Here is a 25,912-nt window from a genome sequence, read left to right on the forward strand (position 1 = left end):
AAAAACAGATACCTTCATTTATGTTCATTTATGTTTATTTCATGCTATAACTAAGAAGAGATGATCGGATTATGTGCTACAGCGATCTATCAAGACACAATAAAGAGCCACAAAATGGCATTTATTGTTTGGATTTCTTTAAAAAATGACACAATTTGAAAGCTGAGACTTTGTTTCATCTGAAAAGTAAACTGCTCTGTCTTGTCTGTTATTAACCACATAAATAAAAGTATTTTTTTAAATAAATAATGTTTTTTTTTTTAAATAATGTAATGTAATATACATCTATAACTTTATACTTTGTGGTTTATTAATATTACCTTGGCATTAAAATGCAGAGCTGTATGAGTGTTTTAATATGATGCCTGAGGGAATGATGGCAAATTTGACATCTTTCTCTTCTCTGACAACTTTAATCAAGCTCTCAGTATTTTTTGTCTACTTTTGGAAAGCCATAGAAGTGCTACCATAGATTTATGTGTTCCTATCGGGGCAAAGAGAAACTTAAAAATTATATTTGTTGTGGTTTCCAGTCAGAACTATAGAAGTTAACCCAACAATTTATGATTCTGAGAACTCTGGAAATTTCCTAATTTCCATTGAAAGAAATTCAACGCAGCTACTTCTGGGAAATAAAGTGTTCTTCCATCTTGCTAATTTATCGAATACGATGAAATACAGAAAATAAATACACAGTTCTGTAGGTACACTCTTAAAAATAAAAGTGTTTCACGATGCCATAGAAGAACCGTTTTTTCTAAATGGTTCCATAAAGAACGTTAAACATCTAAAGAACCTTTCTGTTTCACAAAAAGTTCTTTGCGGCAAAAGAAGGTTCTTCAGATTATAAAAAGGTAAGAAAGAGATGGTTCTGTAAATAAACTTTGACTGAATAACAAAAATAGTTCTTCTATGGCATCACTTGAAGAACCTTTGAAAGCACCTTTATTTTTAAGAGTTCCACTCTTTTTCTAACCACTGAACTCAAATACATACAAACCTGCTCACCGATGTACCAATCTGCCTTTTACCAATGATTTACACCAATTTCCTCAGCTTGCATTTAATGACGCTTTCATTTTGGCTTGCAGGATAATCCGAGCACAGTCGAACTGCACCTCAAATAAACCTGCACGTTTGCCCCAAACCGCCAAATCCTCACCTTTGCATTCCACATGACAGCCCGCTGCCAGACGTGCTGGCTGAGGCAGTTTTTCCCTATTCGTCTCAGCTTGGGAATCAATTCAGCAGGGAGGATTTCCTCTCATTACCCCCGCAGGGCTCTGGGAGCGCAGCCGTCCTCCGCAAAAACCTGGTCACGGCGGAACCGAGACGGTTAGCGAGGATGAACCTCGGTGGACCCGCTGATGTGTGTGAATGTGGATGAGCATTACACGTTAAAAGCAGAGGGCTATATTTGTGCTCGTGTGGAATAAGGATGCAAAACTGGCCTCGCTGAGGGAATTGGAGCCTGTGCGTCTCTTTCACCAGCAGATGCTGCTGTGCCACAACCAGACAGCAGCGATTCTCCAGACGCCGAGAGCTTGCGTGTGTCCGTCGCCTCCTGTGTGTATCGGCGGGATGTAACGAGCAGCTGGGGAGATGTGGGCTCTCTCAGATTACACCTCACTCTATAATTCTGTCGGATGTTGCAAACGAATCAGCAGCAGTTAATAGGAGTAACGACCTTGACAGTGAATTCCACCGTCCTTCAACGCATCCCTGCCTATATGTGTGCCGTCCTGTTAGTTTGGCCATAAACCACATGTTTCATGTAAATCTACTGAAGCGCAAGTCATGAATAAACGAAAGCTCATTCAATTATACAGTGAATGCTGCTCTGTAGGTTCTACGAATGACGCACGGGTCAACGTTTGTGCAAATGCAGGCATTGGCTCGCAGTATGTTGAAACTTCTTTGTGTGTTGATGCACAATGTGTGTCAAGGCTGCTGTGTAGGAGGCGTTTGCGTTGTTTGCACTGTAAATGTGAAGAACGCAAGGACAAGCTCAAGGTGTTACTCCATCTGGACTGTTAAGACTCATGAAAACTCTATGATCCACTGTAACTGTTCCTTATATTCTATTTACACTATTGTACTTTTTTTATTCAGCAAGGAGGCATTCAAATAATCAAAAGTGACAGTAAAGACATTTAGAATGTTACAAAAGATTTGTATTTACAAGAAATGCTGTTCTTGTTATTCATGAAAGCATTCTGAAAAAAGTATCCTTATTTTCAAAGATTGATAATAATAGTTTCTTGAGCAGCATATCAGCATATTAGAATCATTTCTGAAATATCTTGTGACCATTAATTCTGGATACTGATAATTCAGCTTTGCATTATAAAAATCAATTACATTTTAAAATATTTAGCCATATTTTTACTGTATTTTTCATTAAATGTAAACTAGGGCTGCCCCCTAATAGTCAACTAACCGTTAGTCGTCAAGAAGAGGCTTGGTCGACCAAGATTTTATTAGTCGCTTAGTCAAAAATTTTTTTACAGGAAGTGATGCAATCTGTGACGGACAGATTATTACCGGCTGGTCTGGACATCCAAACGCTCACTGTCATTTATCGACCTCAACTATGGTTTTTCATCTGAAAGATGTATGTTGTAGCTGAACAGTAGCGCACTTACTGCATGACAGATGGAGGCGCCGGTGCAGTCACTTGCATTTAAAATACTCTGTCATTTTTGGTAATAAAAGTAATACATCTTTCAATTTATAAAGACTCTAAATTTATTTGTGTGCATTTAGTATAACAATGAAACGTTGCACTTTTGTAAAATAATTAAAGCATACAGGCTACACTTTCTTCCATCTTGGTCTCTGGGAATTTGAGCGTGAAACTCAGAAACTCTGTGTATACTTGCCTTACAGACATGAAAAGTATATCTTTAGATAGTGAAAAGTCTACTTTTAAATGAACCAATTCAAATAGAAAACAAATAATCTAAGATCATGTAATCTGTATGAAACATGCATACTGGCTGACTTCATTTCTTAAGACGAAAACAAAGCACTCACTAGTTTATCAATACATTTTTAAAACGTTAATGCAGTCTCCTTGCTGTTTTTCCCTGACACGTTCATAACTATAATATCTGCCGGTGCGCTGTGGCAAGCTTTTTTGTGTGCGCTTGAGCAGGTTGATTAGGTTATGTAGACAATTAAAGGCTCATTATTATGATTTAAATGGTTTATAAATAAATGTGCGACTACTGGTCGACCAGAAAAATCTTTAATCGAGGACAGCCCTAATGTGAACCTTGAAGCTTAAAGTCAACATTTTTTTCCCTTTATTTCAATGAATATTCCGTTTCACACAGAAATACATCAAATGTGACCCTGGACCACAAAACTAGCACAGGTTTATTTGTAGCAATAGCCAACAAAATAGGTCAAAATGATTAATTTTTCCAAAATCATTGCCAAAAATCATGAAATTAAGTAAAGATCATGTTCAATGCAGATATATCAATGGAAAGCTTATTTATTCAGCTTTTAGATGATGTATGAATCTCAATTTGAAAAAATGACCCTTGATTTTATGTGAGTGTAATGGCTATTTCATAAAAAAAAAAAGGAAATAAAAAGCCATTGCTCACTAATTACAAAAGTTCTAGCTTAGAAACACCACAAGAGTGAATAAATGATGACAGAAACTGCACTGCCCCTTTAAGAAGAACTGTGCTTCTCTACTAACCTGCAGGTTTTAAACCAGCCCAGTCTATTAAACAAAAAGAATAATACACTAGGCTTTAACCAAATACTCTCTTCTCATCTACAGCCTCACAGCAAGAGAAAGAGAGCGACAGACAGTGAGAGAGAAACAAAGGCTGACACCTCGTTTTCTCCCCTGGAGACAGACATGATCTCTCTTCTCTTCTCAGTCAGTGTCTCAGTCACGCACTTCTTTGTCTTTCGTTTATTTACTTCTCCGGTGCTATCTTCAACTATTTCTTCCTTCTGCATTCCTAACTTCCTCTCCTTTCCTTCTTGTCTTTTTTTCTGGCTGCGGGCAGAGTGCATTTCCATACATTTCCATTCATAACGAAGGGGTAACCATCCCTCGGGCGGCCAACTTTCTACCCTTTTTCTTTATAAAGCATCTTTCTCTCTCTCCTCATCTCTCTCCTCACGCAGGTTTGATTCCAGCTGTTGATAAAACAATGCTGGCGCGTCTTGGGAGCAGGTGACGCCGCCAATTACTCCGCAATTACCTGGGTAATTATGCAAACTCGGAGCTAAGAGGAGGAAAGTCTGCGTATCTGCGAGCTGTTCGAGGGAACGCGGAGAACGCCACGCTCTATCTGTCTGCCTGCGTGCCACCACCAGGCCAGCGTCCTGCTAAAATGTGCTTAATTAGAGCTCAGAGAGACACTTTGTTACGTTCAAACTCTCAAGTCATCAGCTAACAAACAGATGTTGAACTGGAAGAAGAAGAGGAGGCAGTTAAAGTCCGCTGTTGAAGTCGTGGATGGTGACATTGGGAATTAACGAGAGTGGTTCATTATGTTTGTTTTGAATATATGACGATATATCTTGAAAACATAGGAGGTAGTTCTGAAGATCTAGCCTAACTGCTGTACGGGTCAATCACAAGAAACCTATGCTAGAAAAATGCAGGTTGTATTTTATTCTATTTTAACAATTCTCATTCTAGTAAAATACATGTTTAAAAAAAATAACCCTAATCACTTTTGGCAGTGTAAGACCCGGCCTGTATGCATGTTTCATACGGATTACATAATCTGAGATTATTTGTTTTCTATTTGAATTGGTTCATTTAAAAGTAGACATTTCACTCTCTATAGATATACTTTTCATGTCTGTAAGGCAAGTATACACAGAGTTTTGCGGCAGAAAGCGCATCCTGCTTGCTTCCTTAATTTTACAAAAGCACAACGTTTTGTTGTTATTCTGAGTGCACACGAATAAACGTCTTTACAGATTCGAAAGATGTATTACTTTTATGACCAAAAATGACTGAGTATTTTAAGTGCAAGTGACCGCACCGGCGCCTCTATCTGTCATGGAGTAAGCGCGCTACTGTTCAGCTTCCACAATCCACACAGACACTTAAATAGTGCACATTGTCCTAGGTTAACATTAGATTGAGTTGCTACAACATACATATTTCAGATTAAAAGCCATAGTTGAGGTTGATAAATGACAGCGAGTGTTTGGATGTCCAGACCAGCCGGTAATAATCTGTCCGTCACAGACTGCATGACTTCGCAACATCCTGTAGATATTTTTCTGTGACTAAGCGACTAATAAAATGTTGGTTGACTAACGTTTAGTTGACTATTTACATACTAAAATATTTTTTATGTTATGCTTAAACAGGCTGCATTTATTCAATCAAAAATACAGTAAAAATATTGCTAAATATTTTAAAATGTAATTTTTTTTCGTGATGCAAAGCTGAAGTTTCAGTATGATCCTGTCTTCAGGGTCACATGATCTTTCAGAAATCATTCTAATATTCTAACAATTCCCTGCAGACTCTTGGTCTGGTGTAATTTTTCATTCCTAATCATTTTTGGCAGTGTAAGACCCTGGAAGTGAAACAGCAGTCTGGACTACTGGACTAGTTGCTTCATCTCACTTTGGGCAGAAATTCAAGACAGGCTCCTTGGACTCTATATTGGGCTTACTGAAATCAGAAAAAATGACACTTATATGCCACACCAATCCTGTATTCCTAAACAAAAGAACATACAATTGGTGGAAATGTTGGTGATGGCCAATAATATAATTTTCTTTAAACTGATCCGATTAGACAATTTTTGAAAGCATATAATATCAAAATGATTCATATTTACTATAGAAGTTATCAATCTTTTCTACTATACGACGCATAATTGCTAACACTTCTAGAATGGACTATCAGTATAAATGATTCACAAATATAATATTTTGGAATAAAATATAACAATCATTTAGAAATTAGAGAGTTAGCTGGGTATGTATGTCTTCTGGTGGCGCAGCGACACGGGCTCGTGCTACTGTTGTTTGTTTGTTAGTTTGCCAAGCGTTTTTCTTTTCTTTTCTTGTTTTAAGTGATTGTGATTGTGTCTGAGTTTGTATCGTAAATTCAACGCGATTAAGTGCGATGCAAGGCGTTTGCGACTAAAACGAACGAACGAATTTGTTGTTTGCCGGCATTGCTTGGAGAAACTTAACTATGGCTTTGTGCCTATTCCTCCTGCTTTTGGCTCTGATCATCGGGAAATGTTTATCCCATGTTTTGCGTTGGATTTAGGCCTACAGCAGGAACAAAATCAAAGACTGGTATATTCCAGGAGTGCATTGCTGTTTTATAGAAATCATCATTATGCAGTACCGGATTATCTGCCAGCGGCTATACGCGCGCCACACATCGGGACCCGGCCGCGGCGCAAGAGAGGGAGACGGGGAGGCGTTCGGGAGCGTCTCTGCCGGCGAGCTAGTAGACCACCGCTGCCTTCAGTGATCTTGAGCAACGTGAGGTCGCTGCCGCCTAAGATGGATGAACTCCGCGTCATCACAAAGACCTGCTTTGAATATCGGGAGTCTAATCTTATGGTGCTTACAGAAAGCTGGCTTCATGAGGGAATTCCGGACTCGTTACTGGAACTTGATGGATATATATTGGTGCGCGCAGATCGCTCCAGCGAGTCCGGTAAAAAGCGTGGAGGAGGAATTTGTATGTACATATGTGACAGATGGTGTAAACAATATACAGTAAGATACAAGCTATGCACCCCTGACATTGAACTGCTTTGTGTGACACTTAGACCTCACTATTTACCGAGAGAGTTCGGCTGTGTCATTATATGTGCAGTGTATATTCCACCTAGCGGTAATGCAGGCAAAGCTGCCGCGTGCATTGCTGAGTGTGCACATGAGCAGCTTCAGCGTTTACCTGGAGCCCCTATTTTCTTTCTGGGCGATTATGGGCGATAAGTGATTATATTACCTTTTGTGTAGAAAATGTGGTAGAAAAAAAAGGATGTTGTGGTTTATCCTAACAACAAGCCCTATATTACAAAGGACATTAAAAAGTACATAAATAAAAAAAAGCTGGCATTTAGAAACAGGGATAAGGTAGGATTATTAGTGGCACAGAAAGAATTAAATTATCATTTGAATAAAGCAAAGGAACAACACAGGCAAGTTATGGAACACAGTTTTTATACTTCTAACACAAGAAAACTTTGGGAAACAATGAAATTGGTCACTAATATGAACCCTGCTAAGAAACATATTACAGCATTGGACAGTGTACAAAGAGCAAATGAGTTAAATGACTTCTATTTGAGATCTGAGACACAAAATGATTTAGACGAATGTGATATATTACAATTATTACCTGATACTAAAGATACCTCCTGGGTAGATAAGGCTACTGGGCCAGATGGGTTACCAGCGTTTTTGTTGAAAAACTGTGCTGAAGAGCTTGCAGTGCATGGTGTCCTTTATTTCAACGATCTTTGAATACCCACACTGTGCCAGCTCTGTGGAAAAAGTCCTATATAACACCAATTCCTAAAAAACCTGGTGCTAGAGCTAATAATGACCTTCGTCCTGTGGCTCTAACTTCAAATGTTATGAAGTGTTTTGAGAAATTTGTAACCTCATTGCTGGAAAAAGAGGTAGAGCCACTCTTAGACATATGTCAGTTTGCCTATAGGCAGAACAGGAGCACTGAGGATGCCGCTCTTAGCATTGTTCATTGTGTCCAAGCATCTTGAGAACACTGACGCTTATGCTCGTATTTTATTTGTTGATTTTAGTTCAGCATTTCATACAGTGCAGACACATCTGCTTTTAGAGAAGTTGCTTAGCATGGGTGTCAGTACTTTTTTAATTAATTGGTTTTACTCCTTTTAAGTAATAGAGCTCAGCAGGTCAGGGTCAATGGGATACTTTCTGAGGTCAGATATAGTAATACAGGAGTGCCACAAGGTTGTGTTTTATCACCTGTGCTTTTTGCCTTGTACACAAATGACTGCAGGAGCACACATGTTAATAATTATATTATGAAATATGCCGATGATACTGCCATCTTAAGTCTCTTATACAAAGACATGGACTTATCATCCTACCACAGTGAAATCGATACTTTCATTCAGTGGTGTAATAAGAACTGTCTTGTGTTAAATGTAAAAAAGACACAAGAAATGGTCCTTGACCCAAGAAGTGTATCTGAACATAGGCCTGTGATCATTAAAGACACAGTGATACAGCAAGTTACATCTTACAGATACCTGGGGTTCTATATGGACAGTGTTTTTTGTCGGAGGACACACATTGACAGCTTGTGCACACAACTTCAACAGAGGCTTTATTTTTTAAGAAGGCTGAGACTGTATGGGGTTGGTAGCAATATCTTGCTTGTTTGTTACTGAGCTATATTTGAAAGTCTTATTCGCTATGGAATCACAGTTTGGTTTGGAAATCTGTCTGTTCAATTGAAAAACAAATTGGTTCATACCCAAAAAACAGCCATGAAAATCATAGGAATAAAACAATACGAGCCCATACAGACTCTATATGAACAGGCGGTCAAGAAAAGAGCAATAAATTTCAGTGCTGACTCCAAGCATCCTCTTTTCAGTGAATATAAATATTAAGAAAATCGCCTTTAAAGTTGTCCAAATTCATATTACTAATAAAAAATTAAGTTCTGATACATTTACGGTAGGAAATTTACAAAATAGCTTTATGGAACATGATCTTTTCTGAATATCCTAATGATTTTTGGCATAAAAGAAAAATCGCAAATTTTGACCCATACAATGTATTTTTGGCTATTGCTACAAATATACCTGTGTTATTTAAGACTGGATTTGTGGTCCAGGGTCACATATATATAATTTGTATAATCTTAAATCTATTTTAGACAAGAGCAGACACAATGATTTTCTGTTTACTGCATATAGATGCATCTAAACCACATTCTGGTTCCCTAAATGAGCATCCTGGGCTCTAAACTGCGAGGACATAAAAACAGCCCACTGTCATGATGACTGGACACTGACGAATAAAAGAACAGCGGGTGATGAGTCACTGGCCGCCAGTGAATCACTTGTCCGTGCTCATCTCGGGACAATTTTCTCTTCCATATTGTGTCAGAAGACAGTAGGAGTTCAGCTGGGAAAACCTGCTCGCGGATAATCACACGTCTGCTCTACCTGGAGCATCACTGTTACCATAACGACAGAGATTGATGAGAGGTCGCCGGGTGGGCTGTCCGCAGTTGACCTCATGACCCCTGAATCAGAGGACTAGCAGAGCAGCACAACCCAGTGACTCATAGAGCAGGACGGGTCAACGGAATAAGACTCACCATTCCTTCCAACAGCACAGGTTTGTCAGTAGTCCTGCAGTCAATCAGCGGAAAACATATTTAAGCGGCAAAAACAATCTCTGACGAGCAGACACTGCAGACGCTCATATGCAAATGCGAACGCGTGTTTCTCGTCATGGCTTTTTGGGTGTCAACTTCTGTTGTCTGTGGATTTGAAGGATGCAAATGAATGTGTTTATGCAGGAAGCAGAGGGAGGAGTGGGAGACAGCGAGAACAGCACAGCGGATAAGTTTTGGATTTGCTTTTGTATGGATGTATGTGGCTCTGCACTGTGTGTTTGAATGGCTTCCTGAGATACTATATGAAGAGAATTCAGTAAGAACGAATTGCACTTGCCGTCTGTGCTGTTTTAGTGTTTTATTTACTGAAGTATGGAAGCCTGTTTTTGCCACAAAAATCTCACAATTCTGACTTTTTTTTTAATTACAGTTGTGAGCTTACATCTCGCAATTTAGACTTTTTCTCAGAATTGTGAGATTAAAAACTGCAATCGCCAGTCATAAAATCTGAAAATAAAGAATTGTGAAATTTTGTCTTTTTTCACAGAATTGTATGATATAAACTAATACTTGCGAGTCACAAATAAAGAACTGCAGGATATAAGCTATTAATTGCACAATTTTTTTATTTTCTTGCAATTGCAAGTTAACATTCTGCAATTCTGACTTTATAACTTGCAATTGCAAATTTCATATACAAAGTCTTTTTCTGTCAATTCTAAAGAAAAATGATTTCCTTACAATTCGAGTTTATGTATATCACAATTCTGACTTTTTTCGTGAAATTGTGAGCTTGCATCTCGCAGTTCTGACATTTTAACAGAATTGTGTGATAAAAATGCGCAATTGCAAGTCAGAGTCAAAATTGTCAGAATTGCGCAATATTATGCAATACTGTGAAAAAAAAAAAACTGCATAATTCCGAGATATAAAATAGCATTTGGAGTTCTGAAGTCAGAGTCGCAGGATATAACCCTTTATTGTGTTATTTTTTTCTTGCAATTGCAAGTTTACATCTCGCAATTCTGACTTTGCAACTCACAGTTCCATAACTGTGAAATATAAATTCGCAATTCCGAGATAGAGTCACATTCTGAGGACAAAAGGAATTATTTTCTTACAATTTGAGTATATATCTCACAATTCTGACTGTTTTCTCACAATTGTGAGTTTACATCTTTAAATTCTGACATTGCAACTCACAATTCAAGAATTGTAAGATATGAATTCACAATTGCTAGTTATAAAGTCAAATTCTGAGGAAAAAAGAGATTATTTTCTTACAATTCGAGTATATATATCTCACAATTCTGACTGTTATCTCACAATTTTGAGCTTATATCTTGCAATTCTGATCGCTTAGTTTGCATCTTGCAATTCTGACTTTTTTTCACAGAATTGCATGATATAAACTCACAGTTGTGAGTTACAAAGTCAGAATGATATATATAAACTATTAAGTCAGAATTGCAGGATATAACCTCAACTGCGTACATTTTTTTCTTGCAATTGCGAGTTTACATCTCACAACACTGGCTTCTTTTCTCAGAATTGTGACATATAAATTTGCAAATGAGAGTTATAAAGTAAACTTTTGGGCAAAAAATTACACTATTTTCTTACAATTTGAGTTTATATCTCACAGTCAGAAGTGTGATATAAAAACTCACAATTCTAACTTTTTCTCAAAATTGTGAGATAAAAACCTGCAATCGCAAGAATTGCACAACTCTGACTTGTTTTCCCAAAATTCTGACTTTTTTCACAGAATTGCATGATATAAACTCGCAGTTACTCAGTTAAATTCGCAATTGCAAGTTATACAGTCCAATCTGAGAAAAATAGACTATTTTCTTACAGTTCAAGTTTATATCTTACAATTGTGAGCTTACATATTGCATTTCTGACCTTTTTTCACAGAATTGCATAATATAAACTCACAATTGCGAGTTATAAAGTCAGAATTGCATGATATAACCTCTTAATTGCATGATTTGTTTTCTGTGTTTTTTCTTTGTAACTCACAATTCTGACATCTTTTCTCAGAGTTGTGAGATACAAATTTGCAATTGTGAGTTATAAAGTCCAATTCTGAGGAAAAAAGAGACTTTCTTACAGTTTGAGTTTATATTTCTCAATTCTGACTTTATATCTTGCAAATGTGTGGTATACAGTCAGCACAGCAGGATATAAACTACCAGTTCTGAGAAAAAAATCGAATTGGGAGTTTATATCTTGCAATTCTGACTTTATAACACGATATAAACACACTTCAATTGACTTTCTTTCTCAGAAATGCTAGTTTATATCTTGCAGTTCTGACTTTATAGCATGCAGTTACCTTTTTTATTTTTTTATTAAGTGCTGAAAACAGGCTTCCATACTAAAGAGATTATACATACTGGCTCTTTAACATGTTAAAAAAACCTCCTCGTGTCAGGTCTGGACACATGCCCAGGTCTAACACTGTTCTCCATCATTTGATTGTTTAGTGAATCCGCCCCCATGTGTTTTCAATGTGTGAAGCCCACAAGTCCTCATAAAACAAAAAAAAAACAAAAAAACAAACAGTGGCATGTAAACAAAACCAGAGCCGAAAAACAGAGAGTGAGAAAATGCTGAAATAAAAAGGCGGATATAAAAGGCCCTTTCTACAGCACTCCACAGCCAATGCGCAGAAATTAATTGAGTGAAAGAGATCTGCTGTTTAAAGGTGAAATAGGTTACGGGTGGAAGTGAAACAATTGTTTTCTGTTTGCCTGAGGCTGTGTATCTTCCACTCCAGTTCTCTCGTTCCGTTTCTCTCTTTTTCTTCCTGACTGCCCTCACATCGTGTTTAAACACACAAAACGGATAGTTTTGGTCCTAGATGCTGATTGGACAATACCTCAGTCTTAAAATACTCACTATAGTTCTGAATTATTACCTGTATTATAAATATTACAATTATTACCACTACTATCTAACCGTGACTAAAGCTTAATTTTAAAAAAATCTATCCAATCCGGTGGAGAAAAATATTTGTAGAGTGTTCCAAATCTGTCAGACGCTCCCTTAGAAGACAGCAAGGCATCTCACTAGGTTTTGGAACACTGCTTAAAATCACAACACAGCACAACCCTGAATGCCTTATAGCTTAATACCCTTTCGCTCGCTCTCTGTTTTCTTGTTCTGTCCTCTGGAGACTTTATTTTGCACACTTGCTTGAGCTGTGTGTTTCTCCTCTGTGATTTACGCATTGAAAGGCCACTCCGGATTGAGAACGTAATTCTGTTTTTGTGTTTCACGTCAGATGTCTGCCTGAACGAGTCAGTATGGCGTGCGTTTATGAGCGTTTAGTGTGTTTACTCGGACGGGTCTTTTGAGCTCCACGGATCAACCGTACATGTTCGGGAGGGTATTAGCGGCCGCATGCAAGCGTAACCTGCCTGTCATGCCACAAAAAACACAAAGTGAAAAGCCTGAAAAGCGACTCAATTTGCCGCTCTGTAGGAAAGGCTTGTTAGACGCTCTGAATCAAACAGTCACGTGTTTGTCGTGAAGACAAACTATGGGAAACATATGGACATAAAATCAAAAATGACGTGTTCTGTGAAATAGTAGTTTTTAACTAGATTTTTGTATTTTTTTTAAAATGTGAGCAGTGCTTTCCATGCGAAAGTTCATTCTTGTGTGCAATGCAACTGCTAAAGTGCTGTTTAATCCAATTCACAAACAAATGATTCTTATGAGGCAGTTCTTTATATGAATCAACAACTTACAGTGTGACCAGTCTAATGCAATTCACAAATGACTTTCATGAGCCAGTTCTTTTAATAAAAAAAAATTGAATCAGCCAAAGTGTATATCATTCAAAGTGGTTACTGTACTAAAATCTGACTTACTTACTGTAATTCGCCAATACATCAGCAATGTCCATTTTCTAAAAAAGCTAAGTGGACTTAAAATATTCAACAAAATATAACATTTTTAACAATTTGAACATGTAAACAAATGTATTAATGTATTAAGACTTAACATATTTAATTACATGAAAGACTAAATAAAAATAAAGAAATAAATCTAGTATATAGCACAAATAAAAAACAATTAGAAAATATGTGTATATATAAATATAAAAGAATATAAAAAAACGAATTTGATTTGTTTTTAATTAGGCAATGTCTGTTTTATAAAAAATAAAATGTTTTGTGAGACTTAAGACTACAAAGTATTTAACTAAAATATTTGTATTAAAATATTTAATTACAATAAAATAAATAATATATATTTAATTATATTTAATTAATTAATAAAATAATATAAATATAAATAAATAAAAAAATAATAATATTTGGCTAAATTATTTGACATCTTACAATTGAATTATATACAGTATATAGTGTACAACACACACAAAAAAAAAACAAATATAAATATTTGTAGAAACATACATATTACTAAAAATTAAGTGATGTTTTATAAGAAAACATGTTTTGTGGACCTAAGAATACAAAATATTTAGCTAAATATTTTGTACTTAAAATACTTAATTACAATAAAATAAATTATAAATATTTATTTATATTTAATTAATTAATAAAATATAAATAGAAAATATTAAATATTTCATTAAATTATATACAGTATATAGTGTACAACACAAAAAACAAATATAAATATTTGTAATAAATATTATTTAAAATTAATTTATGTCTGTTTTATAAAAAAACATATTTAACTAAAATAATTGTACTTCAAATACTTAATTACAATAAAATAAATAATAAATATTTAATTACATTTAATTAATTAATAAAATATAAATAAAAAAGTACAAATATTTGATTAAATTATATGACATCTTACAATTAAATGATATACAGTAGTATACAACACACACAAAAAAAAACAAATATAAATATTTGAATATATAAATATTTGTAAAAACATAGATATTACTTAAAATTAAGTGATGTCTGTTTTGTATACATAAAAATATTACATATTTAATTAAATTATATGACATCTTACAATTACATTATATACAGTATATACTGCACAACACAAAAACAAATATAATTATTTGTATATATAAATATTTGTAAAAACATAGATATTACTTAAAATTAAGTGATATCTGTTTTATATATATATAAAAAGCAGACATGTTTTGTGGACCTAAGAATACAACATATTTAACTTAAATATTTGTACTTAAAATATTTAATTACAATAAAATATATAATAAATATTTCATTATATTTAATTAATTCATAAAATAATAATTAAATATATAAATTAACTTTATTACATATTATAATATAATTATATACAGAATTATATACAAAACAAAGAAATAGTTGTATATATAAATATTTGTAAAAACAGATTTAAAATTATGTGATGTCTGTTTTATAAAAAAAAACCTTATTTAACAAAAATATTTGTATTGAAAATATTTAATTACAATAAAAAATAATAAATATTTTATTTTATTTTATTAATTAATTATAAATATTAAATTAAATTTCATTATATCTTACAATTAAATTATGTACTTTAAAAAAATTATGTATTAAATTATATAAACATACATACATGTAAATATATAGCTTTAAATTATAATTTTTTAATGAAGTAAAATGAGGTTTATATTTCATTTTATGCTGTAAACTAAAATGAGACGAACCAAATAAAACACAACCCCTGTTTCTTTAACCCCTATAAAGTAGAAATAATGCTCATGGTATATAGAGGAGAAATGACTGTATCAGTTGCTCTTCTAGAGGATACGGTGATAACGTATATGGCTCTCTCTCCATTTCATACATTGAGTCATAGACACACACAACATTCACAACACACAGTACACAAACTCAATAAAACACAGACATGGCACACACCACAACATCAATACTGGAAGGCCACACACACACCGAAGGATAAAAGAGCTTGTGGCCACGAGCCAAGAATGATCTCAATGGCTCCTTCAGCCTTTGCAGGAAAGAGAGGCGTATCGATTGGGTCTTAAGGCATCGCCTGTATCAGTGTGTGTGAGCACACATATATATTTACGTATAGGTGAGTGTGTGTCTTGTGTGGAGAGATTGCATGCATGTAAACCCATCCTCCATCTGGGCTCCAAAATGGATTATTCAGCAAGAATATTATATGTAGTCTGAGGAAACAAAGCAAAGAGACTCTACTCAAAGGAGAGCGGAAGAGCAAAACATGACGGGGAGATCACAACAGTCCATCACAGAACACCGACCCTCATTGATTGAATAAAATATTTTTTCCCCACCCTCGATTATCCCGGGTGAGTCCGTCGTGATTGCATCTTTTTGCTCGGGAAACCACGCTGGCTGCCGTCCGTCTTATCAGACTTACAGCCGGAGATAGGAGGAGAAAGCACACGAGGCAACTTTATATGTCTCCGACCTCCTCCGCTGCCCGGACCGGAGCCCTGCGTCACGGCTGGGGATTGATGCTATGCTTATTGAACATAACGCCGGACCAAATTGCCTCTCTTGCTTTTACACTGTGAATAATGCAGGAGCCACGTAGGCCTTCGAGCACAGATAAATAATCTATGGAAGCTTCCTGTTGGGCTGAAGCAGGGAGGAATGTGGACGCCCGTCAAACAGACCTCACATGGTCAACCGACTGACTTCAGATCAATTGTTAGCCAGTAGGGCTGCAACAAACAATTATTTTGATGATCGATTAATCGAACGGTTATAATCGTTGATTATTTCACCAATTAGTCCAATATTGAGTTAAAGAATTACATCTATATGGACATATATATGTGACCATATACCAGTCTTAAGTAGCACTGTTTTTTTTATTTGTAGCAATAGGCAACCATACACTGTATGGGTCAAAATTATCGATTTTTCTTTTATGCCAAAAATCATTAGGATATTAAGCAAAGCTCATGTTCCATGAAGATATTTTGTAAATTTACTACCGTAAATATATCAAAGCTTAATTTTTAAATAGTAATATGCATTGCTAAGAACTTCATTTGGACAACTTTAAAGGCGATTTTTTCAATATTTAGATTTTTCTGCACCCTCAGATTCCAGATTTTCAAATAGTTATGTCTCTGGAAAATATTGTTCTATCCTAACAAATCATAAATCAGTGGAAAAGTGTATTTATTCAGCTTTCAGTTGATGTATAAATCTCAATTTCGAAAAAATTGACCCTTATGACTGCTTTTGCGGGATGTCATGCGGAAGGGCTAAATTACAGTCTTGAACTATAGTGCCACACTGGTCAAAACATGTTATTGCAGGCCCTTACATTAGATCATATGCTTGGAAGCCCGTTTCCACCAAAAAAAAAAAAAAAAAGATTATTGCGACTTATCTCACAATTCTGACTTTTTTTCTCAGATATGTGAGTTATAAACTCAAAATTTTGAGTTATAAAGTCAGAATTTGCGAGATTTAAATGTCGATTTTAACGTCAAAGTCTGAATTGTGTGATATAAACTCACAATTCTGAGAAATAAAGTTGCAATTGCGTGATATAAAGTCGCAATTGTGAGTTATAAAGTCAGATTTCCGAGCTATAAACTCGCAATTTTAAGAAATGAAGTCAGAACTGTATTAATTCTGAGAAATAAAGTTGCAATTGCATGATATAAACTCGCAATTGTGAGTTATAAAGTCAGAATTGCATGATATAAACTCGCAATTGTGAGTTATAAGGACAGAATTCTGAGATATTTCTGAGAACTTGCAATTTTAGGAAATAAAGTCAGAACTGTGTAATATAAACTCGCAATTCTAAGAAATAAATTTGCAATTGCATGATATAAACTCACAATTGCGAGTTATAAAGTCAGAATTCTGTGATATAAACTAAAAATTGCGTATTGTAAAGTCAGAATTGCATGATATAAACTCGCAATTGTGAGTTATAAGGTCAGAATTCCGAGATATAAACTTGCAATTTTGAGAAATGAAGTCAGAAATGTGTCATATAAACTCGCAATTCTGAGAAATAAAGTTGCAATTGCATGATATAAACTCACAATTGTGAGTTATAAAGTCAGAATTGCATGATATAAACTCGCAATTGTGAGTTATAAAGTCAGAATTCCGTGATATAAACGTACAATTCTGAGAGATAAAGTCAAAATTGAATGATATAAAGTCAGAATTGCATGATATAAACTCGCAATTGTGAGTTATAAAGTCAGAATTGCATGATATAAACTCGCAATTGTGAGTTATAAAGTCAGAATTCCGTGATATAAACTTACAATTCTGAGAGATAAAGCCAAAATTGCATGATATAAACTCGCAATTGTGAGTTATAAGGTCAGAATTCCGAGATATAAACTTACAATTGTGAGTTATAAAGTCAGAATTCCATGATATAAACTCAAAATTATGAGAAATAAAGTTGCAATTGCATGATATAAACTCACAATTGTGAGTTATAAAGTCAGAATTGCATGATATAAACTCGCAATTGTGAGTTATAAAGTCAGAATTCCGTGATATAAACTTACAATTCTAAGAGATAAAGTCAAAATTGAATGATATAAAGTCAGAATTGCATGATATAAACTCGCAATTGTGAGTTATAAAGTCAGAATTCCATGATATAAACTTACAATTCTGAGAGATAAAGCCAAAATTGCATGATATAAACTCGCAATTGTGAGTTATAAGGTCAGAATTCCAAGATATAAACTTACAATTGTGAGTTATAAAGTCAGAATTCCATGATATAAACTCAAAATTATGAGAAATAAAGTTGCAATTGCATGATATAAACTCACAATTGTGAGTTAAAGTCAGAATTCCAAGATATAATAAACTCACAATTCTGAGAAATAAAGCTGCAATTGCATGATATAAACTTACAATTGTGAGTTATAAAGACAAAAATAGGAGATATAAACTTGCAATTTTGAGAAAAAAGTCAGAACTGCTAGATGTAAACTCGAAATTGCAAGAAAAAAAGTCTGCGACAGGTGGGATTGAGTTTACGGCACTTCCCATTCATTCCTATGGTAGTTGTAAATGGCCACAGAGAGCTGTGAGTGTTGCACAACTCTCTGACTGAAATTCAATGACGTCAAGGCTGTAATGTGATTGGTTATCAAGACAATAAAGTCCACCCAAGTCCATTCATAATTGCAGTCTGAGTATGAGTGCCGGGGCCAAGTACCCCAAATCTATTAATGGTTAAAGAGCTGAGTAAGTCATTGACAACTATTTGAAACCAAGACCTACGTCTTGACTTACTCAAGAGATTTTGCCTTAAAAAAAAAAGAAACACAGCTGTGTTTGTGCAATCACAGAAACCCGTTTCACGATTAAATAGTTTAGGTTCACAGTAAGTAGCAGGGAAACATTCCTCCAAATTAGTGTCTGCTTTTAGCCCAATCAAATAAAAGTTTGTACAGAATCTAATGCACTTATGGCAGTGCTGCACTCTAACACTGCAAAAACAAGATGTGAAGCAGCACATTAGCTAGAGCTGATACCGGCTGGGATAATTTGAGGAAAACGGTTCCTCTTTTCAAGAAACTTTGGCTCCCTGTGCTGGGTGAGATTAGCTTTGACAAATGTACAATATGCTGTTTCATGTCCACAAAAAGCATATGAAAGTCAGCGAGACAGAGTTAGCGAGCGATGGAACTCGATGACAAACACAAGTTGACAGCTTCCAGCACCATTGGCAGCCATCTTTTCTTTTCCCGCTCCGGGAATTCCCAGAAGCTCTAGCAATAATCCATACGCTTTTATTTTTCTGCTCTGTACCTCACAAGCTCTCTCGGTGTTCTCCTCAGAGGCTCCCCCACGATCGTCTTACTCATTCACAAAGTTTCTTTTTGGATTTCTGCCTCTATTTCTTCTCCAGCCTCCACACCAGGGACTCTGGGTTCGATACACCTACCTGCTGTGAGTTCCAAATTCATTTGAGCGGATCGCAAGGACGAGAAGGAGGGGTGTGGAGAGAATCATTGAGAGGAGAGATCAGTGCTATCACAAACACACCTGCTGAGTCACTCCACTCAAACTTCACCCTCAAAGGCCATGGACAACTAGCTCTGGCCTTCGAGTCATTTTGGAATGACTGGATTGACGTCATGAGCACAGCCAGACACTCTCCAATTACTTTAGAGCAATTTTTCACTCAATTAAACAATCAAAAGGAAGCACAATAAACTGTAACTGTAAATATTGAGCGAACAGTTTTGTTTTTTATACATTTTGTGTACTGTAGATAAACAAAAGTGATTATAAAAAGCACCTTAGCAACCACTCAGAACACATTAGCAGAACACATAACAACAATCTGGCAACCAACCACCTAGAGCGCCTTTACAAACACATAGCAACTACCAAGAACATCTTAAAAACTGCACAGAAACACCCGGGCAACCACTCAGAACACTACAGCAACTGCATAGCAAAACCCTGGCAACCAGCTGCTGAGAACACCTTAAAAACCACATAGCAACCACCAGGAACATTTTAGAGACTGCACACCAACACCCTGGCAACCACTCATAACACTATATCAACAGCATAGCGACACCCTGGCAACAAACCGACCAGAACACCGTAAAAATAACATAGCAACTATCAAGAACATCTTAGAAACTGAACAGCAACATTCTGGCAACAAACCACTCAGAACACTTTAAAAACAACATATCAATTACCAAGAAGATTTTTGAAACTGAACATCAACAACCTGGCAACCACTTAGAACACTACAGCAACTGCATAGTATCACCCTGGTAACCATTTCGAACATTATAACAATAGCATTGCAACACCCTGGCAACCAACTGCTCAGAACCCTCAAAAACAACATACTGTAGCCACTACCAAAAACATCTTCGAAAATGAACAACAACACCCTGGCAACCACTAAGAACACTACAGCAACTGCATAGCAACACCCTGGCAACACACCACTTAGAACCCTATAGCAACACCCTGGCACAGCAATTACCAAGAACATCTTAGAAACTGCATAGCAACACCCTGGCAACCATTCAGAACAATACAGAAACTGTATAGCAACACCCTGGCAACCATTCAGAACACTAAAGCAACTGCATAGCAACACCCTAGCAACATAATGCTCAGAACACCTTAAAAACAACATAGCTACTACTAAAAATATCTTAGAAACTGAACAGGAACACCCTGGAAAGCACTAAGAACACTATAGCAACTGCCTAGCATCACCCTGGCAACCAACCACCCAGAAAATTTTAAAAACATCATAGTAACCATCAAGAACGTTTTAGAAACTGCACAGAAACACCCAGGCAACCACTCAGAACACTACAGCAACTGCATAGCAACACCCTGGCAACCACTCAGAACACTACAACTACTGCATCGCAACACCCTAGCAACCACTTAGAACACTATAACAACTGCACAGCAACACCCTGGCAACCAACCGTTCAGAACACCTTAAAAACACATAGCCACTACCAAAAACATATAAGAAACTACACAGCAACACCCTGGCAAACACTCAGAACCTTACAGCAACTGCGTAGCAACACCCTAGCAACCACTCAGAACATTTCATAATCAACATAGCAATTACCAAGAACATCTTAGAAACTAAACTGCAAGACTCTGGCAACCAACAGCTCAGAACACCTTAAAAAAACATAACAACCACCAACAACATTTTAGAAACTGTGCAGCAACACCCTGGCAACCACTCAGAATACCTTAAAAACAACATAACAACTACCAAATCATCTTAGAAACTGAACTGAACTGAACCACTCACAACACAACAACTGCATAGCAACACATTAGCAACAAACCACTCAGAACTCCCTATCAACTCCCAAGAATCGTGGAGAAGTTGTAACTGTGATATTGAATAAATAGTTTGACTTCTAAACAGTTTGTTTACTTCAGATGAATCATAGCGATAGAACTTGCTAGAAAATACTACTTATTTAACTGGTTTATGAGGCGCCAGACTAAACTACATTTCCCATTAGTCTTTATGGCCACACACAGAATAATAAAATACAGACAAAGCATCAATTACAGTACACACCTAATGTAAATCCTTTATTGTTTACTGTATTTTGTTGCATTAGAGCTATAAAAGCTTCCTGTCTTTGCCAGAAAGTGAAAAAGTGAACAAAATAAAATTGCTCAGTGAGTCCAGCCAAAATCACTTGAAGCCACATCACAGAATAATTACAACTTCTGAACTTGTAAGTAGGAACTTCCCAGGGGGATGTGAATCTGGGAGGTTTTACTGCATGAATGCATTCAGCAGATTTTGGCTTTAAGAAATGCTGGCAAAACACTGTGCATGTGGACGAAATGTGTTTATATCACAGACTTGCTAATAAATACAGCTTGTTGATTTGTTTAGACGCATTATATTTTCCCAGCAACATAGGTATTCATACTACATAAGTCCTCTCCCTCTCTCTCCCCCTACTGGCACGGAGGTCAAAAAAGACGCAAGATGTGCCAGTTCTGCTGGCTGTTTCTTGGTCAGTCTCCCTCCTTTAATCAAGCAGCATTAGCCTGTATGTTTCTCCACTTTTCTCTAGGCATTAGCAGCCATTCTAATAGCCTTGATTTATTCCTGTTGGTTTAATCTGCGAGTCTCCAGGCGAACGGAACAACTCACACGACGGATGCACATCTGTTACGTCTTCAGTCTTATGCTGTTCAGATGGGGGTGTATGTGTGTCTACGCACAACAGATGTGTGTGTACGTTCAATCATAATGCGCACAACGGAGGCTTTATTTGCTAGACGGTTTGGGCCGGCGGAATTGGTTTCCACGACAGTACACAAGCTACGTCACACGGAGCCTGTCAAAACAAGACAAACTAAACTAAACTAAATAATAGGCTTAAATATCACAACTGATGAAAAAACAAAAGCAAATGGCACAAAGCAAATCGGATTAAACAGCTATGGGTACTGCAGGAAAATTCCACGAGACTGGGATACTAAAATATTCCTTTTCTGTACAAATAACCAAGTTCCTCAGAAGAAACAACGCAAATAAAATAAAATAAAATAAAAAATTGATTTTGTGATAAAACATGACATGTTCTAGGTTTGGTGAGATTTGCTGACACATACACACATACATACACGCAAGATCCCATTCCCAATGGCTTTAGTCACTGCTCTATGATCTTAGTTTCTTTTAATAGTGAAACTACCTAACTACTGCAATTATCCTCTCTGTCGCTGTGACTACCGCTCCCATGGCTACTGCCGCCATCGCTAGGTAACCAGGGACTCCGGTGGATGCTGGTAAATGGCTTAGTTCTTTATCAGAGCAAACAGAGCGAGTGTGGGGGTCTAGAGAGTGCTTTAATGTGTTTGGTGTCCAGAGGGCAGGAATGGCTTATGATGGAGAACTCAGGGGCAGGTTTGGGTTGATTTCTGTCCCTTTATAAGCGCTTTGGTGAACTGGTTCCTGACACTGCTGTTCAAGCACCTAGTATATGTTGCGAGCTTGCAGTCTGCATTAAATGTGATAAGATAAAAAGACAAATATGAGATGAAAATGAAAGAAAGTAGGAATTAATGAATGAATAATAAAAGATCAATGAGTTTAGTTTGAGTATGTTTGTTTGAACAAACCTTTGAACAAATGACTCTTGTGAGCTGGTTCTCTTAATGAATCAGTGAATCTTTTGGAGTGATTCATTAAAAGAACCAGCTAATACAGTAATAGTCATTTGTTTGTACAAACATTCAAACAAATGACTGAGCTGGTTTTCTTAATTAATCAGTGAATCTTTTGGAGTGATTCACTAAAAGAACTAGCCAACACAGTAAGAGTCATTTGTTTGCACAAACGTTTTTTAAATGAATCAGTGAATCATTAAAAGAACCAGCTCACAAGAGTCATTTGTTTGTACAAACATTTAAACAAATGACTCTTGTAAGCTGGCTCTTTTAATGAGTCAGTGAATCTTTTTGACTGATTCATTAAAGGAACCAACTTACACAGTAAGAGTCATCTGTTTGTACAATCATTTGAACAAATGACTCTTGTGAGCTGGTTCTTTAAATGAGTCAGTGAATCTTTTTGACTGATTCATTAAAAGAACCAACTAACACAGTAAGAACATTCAAACAAATGGTTCTTGTGAGCTGGTTCTTTAAATGAGCCAGTGAATCTTTTTGACTGATTTATTAAAAGAACCAGCTAACACAGTAAGAGTTATTTGTTTGTACAAACATTTAAACAAATGCCTCCGGTGAGATGGTTCTTTAAATGAGTCAGTGAATCTTTTTGACTGATTTATTAAAAGAACCGCTTATAAAGAGCCACTAATTTGTTTCTATAAACAAAATGAAATTACTCTGATGAGCTGGTTCATTTAATAAATGAGTCAATCTTTTTGAGTCACTAATTCATAAAAAAAAAACAAGCCCATGTCAGTGTTGTAAAATGCTGTTTAAATCTAAAGGTCAGAAAGCAGTTGTAAAAAGGATGTACAAAGCTAAATTATGATTTTTTTTTAGTCCAAGAAAAGCCTGACTAACACAAGGAGGAAAATAAGCTACAAATTGAATAATATTTCCCATTTAGAAACGGCAAAGGTGCCCTGCAGAGCTTTTTCATTCGAACTCTATCTCTCTCTCAAGCCTTTGGGTATTTGTGTGATTGTGCCAAAATCCCCCTTTGTGTCTCACAAAGCCAAAATAAAACGCATTTGAATCTGATTTAAGTCCTAATGTACGCTAATGTATCCTACTTCGCTTGATTGGATTCAGAAATAAGAAATTTGCTTATTGGTTGAACACACACATACGCAAACAGCCTGTAATATCTGTATCCCAATATAAAATAAAATGCAGATTTCCAAGGTCACAAATCTATGGGAATACTTCTGGTTTAGGATTTTACATCCTAATACATATAATTACACAACCAGCAAACTGGAAAACAAACCAAAAGGCTCACCGCCATCGCCCTTTCAGCCCAATGCAGGTGAAACGATCATCAGTCAGAATGCCGTTGTTCATTCAGACCTGCCGTCCCTCCAGACAGAAACATCTTGTATGATTATTGATTCAACATCAGCTGTCCACCCATTTTCTACCCTGTTTTCAACATGTCAAACAAATTTGGAGGAATGATCCGCATTGAAAAATGCCCTGAGGGATGTTCTATAGTGGAGTCTGCGATCGGCACCACACATAATGCTTTTCACAGACGGACAAATACACATTTCATGCCTGTCATATTTCCTTAGCTTGTGTTGTGCTAAATGGTAGAATTGTGTTGTATGTTACAAGCATTACATTACCTGCCTGGAAATTATGTTTTAAGGGGATAAAATAATATTTTGTCATTATTTACTTCTCTTCATAAATGTTTGAGCTGACATGAGAATATCTTCACACTGCTCTTTTCAGAACAACAAAAGCATACACTGACCAGAAAACATTCAAGCTGAAAAATGGACAAAAAAAAAAAAAAAAAAAAACACATTTAAAGCTTTGAGCTTGTTCTATTAATGAATCAATGAATATTTAAATCAAGAATCAAGAAAGGTGGTTTTTGTAACCACAAAAGGGGAATTCAAGTTTCAAAATGGACAGAAAAGTACCATACAAATACATACCATACATCTTGTTTCAAATGATTCATTAAAAGAACCAACTGATACGAGACATTTGTTTGTACAAGCATTCAAAAAAAGGGACTCATATGAGCTGGAAGCTTTAGAGAATTACTGAATCTTTTGACTAATTTATTAAAAGGAAATGACTGTGAGTTGGTTCTATTAATATTAATGAATCAATGACTCTTGAATCAACAAAGTGAAGCTCTTTTCATTACAACAAAAGTATACAGTGACCAGGAGCAATCAAGCACTAAAAAGAAGTCCATACAACTTGTTTCAAAGGATTCATTTAAAGAACCAACTGATAAGAGTCATTTGTTTGTACAAGCAATAGAAATGCTTTTGAAGACATATGATAGTGTTGTGAGAGAACCAGGCCCACATTTAATTTCATTTGCACAATATTTAAGCTTGGCATGTGAAGGAAAACATCACTGGTTGAGAATATATGTGACCCTGGACCACAAATTCCTAATTCTTAATCAAATTCAATCTTTAATTGAGATTTATAGATCTGAATGGCGAATAAATAAGCTTTTCATTGATGTATGGTTTGTTAGGATAGGACAATATTTGGTCGAGATACAACTATTTGAAAATTTTGAATCTGAGGGTGCAAAAAAATCAAAATCACCTTTAAAGTTGTCCAGATGAAGTTCATATTATACAATATAAATCCTAATACAAAATTATATATTATTTAATTTTTTCCCCTGCCTTTAAAAGGCAAAATAAAATATCTAAAAGATAGCTCTTTATATACTAAAATTAAAAATACTAAATAAAACAAACAAATAAATAAAAAATTAAACTGTAAGAGGCATGAAATTAAATTCATTACATATTATATAAATAAACACAAAAATATAAAATTATATATTATTTAAAAAAATCAAATCTTTAAAAAAATTGCTCTT

General features: G+C 35.7%; 1 protein-coding gene across 1 annotated transcript in view; it reads right to left on the reverse strand.

Annotated features, from left to right (window-relative positions):
- Positions 1–25,912, reverse strand: part of camta1b (calmodulin binding transcription activator 1b) — a 395,800-nt gene that overhangs the window by 122,017 nt on the left and 247,871 nt on the right. The window contains 1 exon segment of the mRNA XM_073825386.1: positions 9,989–10,036. Within this exon segment, the coding sequence (XP_073681487.1) occupies positions 9,989–10,036 (48 nt within the window).

Source organism: Garra rufa, chromosome 20 (genome assembly GCF_049309525.1).
Source record: "Garra rufa chromosome 20, GarRuf1.0, whole genome shotgun sequence".
Taxonomy (NCBI): Eukaryota; Metazoa; Chordata; class Actinopteri; order Cypriniformes; family Cyprinidae; genus Garra; species Garra rufa.